This window comes from Mus pahari, chromosome 18 (assembly GCF_900095145.1).
Source record: "Mus pahari chromosome 18, PAHARI_EIJ_v1.1, whole genome shotgun sequence".
In the NCBI taxonomy this organism is placed as follows: domain Eukaryota; kingdom Metazoa; phylum Chordata; class Mammalia; order Rodentia; family Muridae; genus Mus; species Mus pahari.
The window spans coordinates 2,792,610-2,794,548 of record NC_034607.1 but is presented as its reverse complement, the minus strand read 5'-3'; the positions used below and the strand labels follow the sequence as shown (position 1 = coordinate 2,794,548).

Genomic DNA, 1,939 nt, shown 5'->3' with positions numbered 1-1,939 from the left:
GGAGCTGCCTCTCCGGCCCTCGACCCCGCTCCCTTTGCTCTGCTACTGTCCTTTTGGAAGTTATGGATGTTGTCACAAGAGTCTGTGGTCCTTTTGTTTTTTTTTTTTTTTTTTTTTGGTACTGTATAGTATTCCATTATGAATGCATTATAAAGTATTACTTGTTGTCCTCATCCTGTTGGGTACTTGAGTGATGTCTGGTTTGGGGCTGCAGAGAGTAAGACTTTAGGAATGATCTCTCACCTGGCTTCATCCTCCGGAGTGATACATTGGCCAACCTCAGCTTTATTCAGGGTTTCCCCATTGGGTATTCCAGATGTTTAGCAGAGTTCTCGATGTTCCATATTTCCCCTCACATTTGGAATCGCCTCTAGGTTGAGAGCCGAGCATCCTCATGGTGTGTGGCAATCGCTCAGTGATAGATAAAGTGCATGTGACGCTTGGGTCAGGCCTGGAGTTCTCAGTGGGTGGTTGAGGACCTGAACTCTAACTGCCGGGGATCGTTTAAAGTCTCTAGCCACACTCCAGCCTGATGGTTCTGGTGGCTTAGGGGGTCTAGAAGGAGGAAGAATGTGGCCTGAAGGACAAAGCCAATCAGACCAGCAGACGTTTCCAGGTCCTGTCTACCTGTCATTATTCACTTGCAGCTAGCCACTGCCCCAACCCTGGCATCTCAGTGGGCACAGCTCGGACAGGCTTGAGCTTTGAACTTGGGGACAAGGTCAGTTACCGCTGCTCCTCCTCAAATATGATATTGACCGGCTCTGCAGAGCGGGAGTGTCAGAGCAACGGAGCGTGGAGTGGGTCGGAACCCACCTGCCGACGTGAGTATCTTTAATGTCCTCCTAGGCCTCCATGCCCAAGCCTGGTCCTGGCTGCCCCTTATGTGACTCTTTCCACAGAGCCTTACTCTTATGACTTCCCTGAGGATGTAGCATCTGCCCTGGACACCTCCTTCACCAACCTGCTTGGAGCCACCAATCCCACCCAGGTCCTTCTGACAAGTGAGTATCGGAGAAGGGTCTTGGATGAAGCAGGAGAGAGGCAAGAAAACTGGGTACTGGGAGGTTAGATGACCCTTGGTGGAACACAGGGTGGGGCTGGACATCTGATGCATTGTTTCTTGTTTGCTTCAGAAACTTTGGACCGTAAGATCAAAGTCCAGCGCTCGGGTCACCTGAACCTCTATCTGCTGCTTGATGCTTCTCAGAGTGTGTCAGAAACAGACTTTGACATCTTCAAGAACAGTGCCTTACTCATGGTGGACAGGGTCTGAAATCCAGGGCTACATGGCTTCTCAGTGCCACCCACCCCCCACCCCTTGCTCAGAGCCCCAGGCAGTCCATCTCCTTCCAGAAGTCTCCCCAGGGCACCAGAACCATGAATTCAATGTATAGGAGCATATCTTTATTCCATAAACATTTCGGGACACCTACTGTGTAGGAGGCCCTGGGCCAGGTGCTGAGAGACACCACCACACAGGAGCCAAGCTCAGCTGTGTGTTCTCAGGAAGCCATCATCTATGTAGGGCTGTGGCCTCCAAAGAGTCATCAAGATGACTCTCCTGTTGAATAATTATAGTTTTTTTTATCAAGCCACTGATTTCACATTTCAAGCTAGGTATGGTAGAGGCAGGAGGATTTTAGGAGTTCAAGGCCAGTCTCAGACTGCATGAGGCCAAGGAAGGACTAAAGGACTGGGGAACTGGGGAAGTGGCTCAGTGTGTAAAGGCACGTCGTGCTGCACAAGCTTCAGTCCAGATCGCTGGAATCTGAATTAAATGTCAGAAGCCAGAGGGGTGTTTGTAACCCCAGGGAGATGGGAGGCTCTGACTGCTGGGTGCATGAGCTGCTTCCGTGAGTTCTGAGTACAGAGGCAGAAACACTAATAGTCTCTCTCTCTCTCTCTCTCTCTCTCTCTCTCTCTCTCTCTCTCTCTC

The 1,939-nt window shown here is 50.5% G+C and overlaps 1 protein-coding gene across 1 annotated transcript in view; it reads left to right on the top strand.

The window, feature by feature from the left end:
* The window catches only part of C2 (complement C2), a 19,756-nt gene that overhangs the window by 5,240 nt on the left and 12,577 nt on the right, over window positions 1-1,939 (top strand). Inside the window, exons 4-6 of the mRNA XM_021218554.2 lie at window positions 648-824; window positions 903-1,004; window positions 1,137-1,270. Coding sequence (XP_021074213.1) covers window positions 648-824; window positions 903-1,004; window positions 1,137-1,270 — 413 coding nt within the window. The remainder of the gene's footprint in view (window positions 1-647; window positions 825-902; window positions 1,005-1,136; window positions 1,271-1,939) is intronic.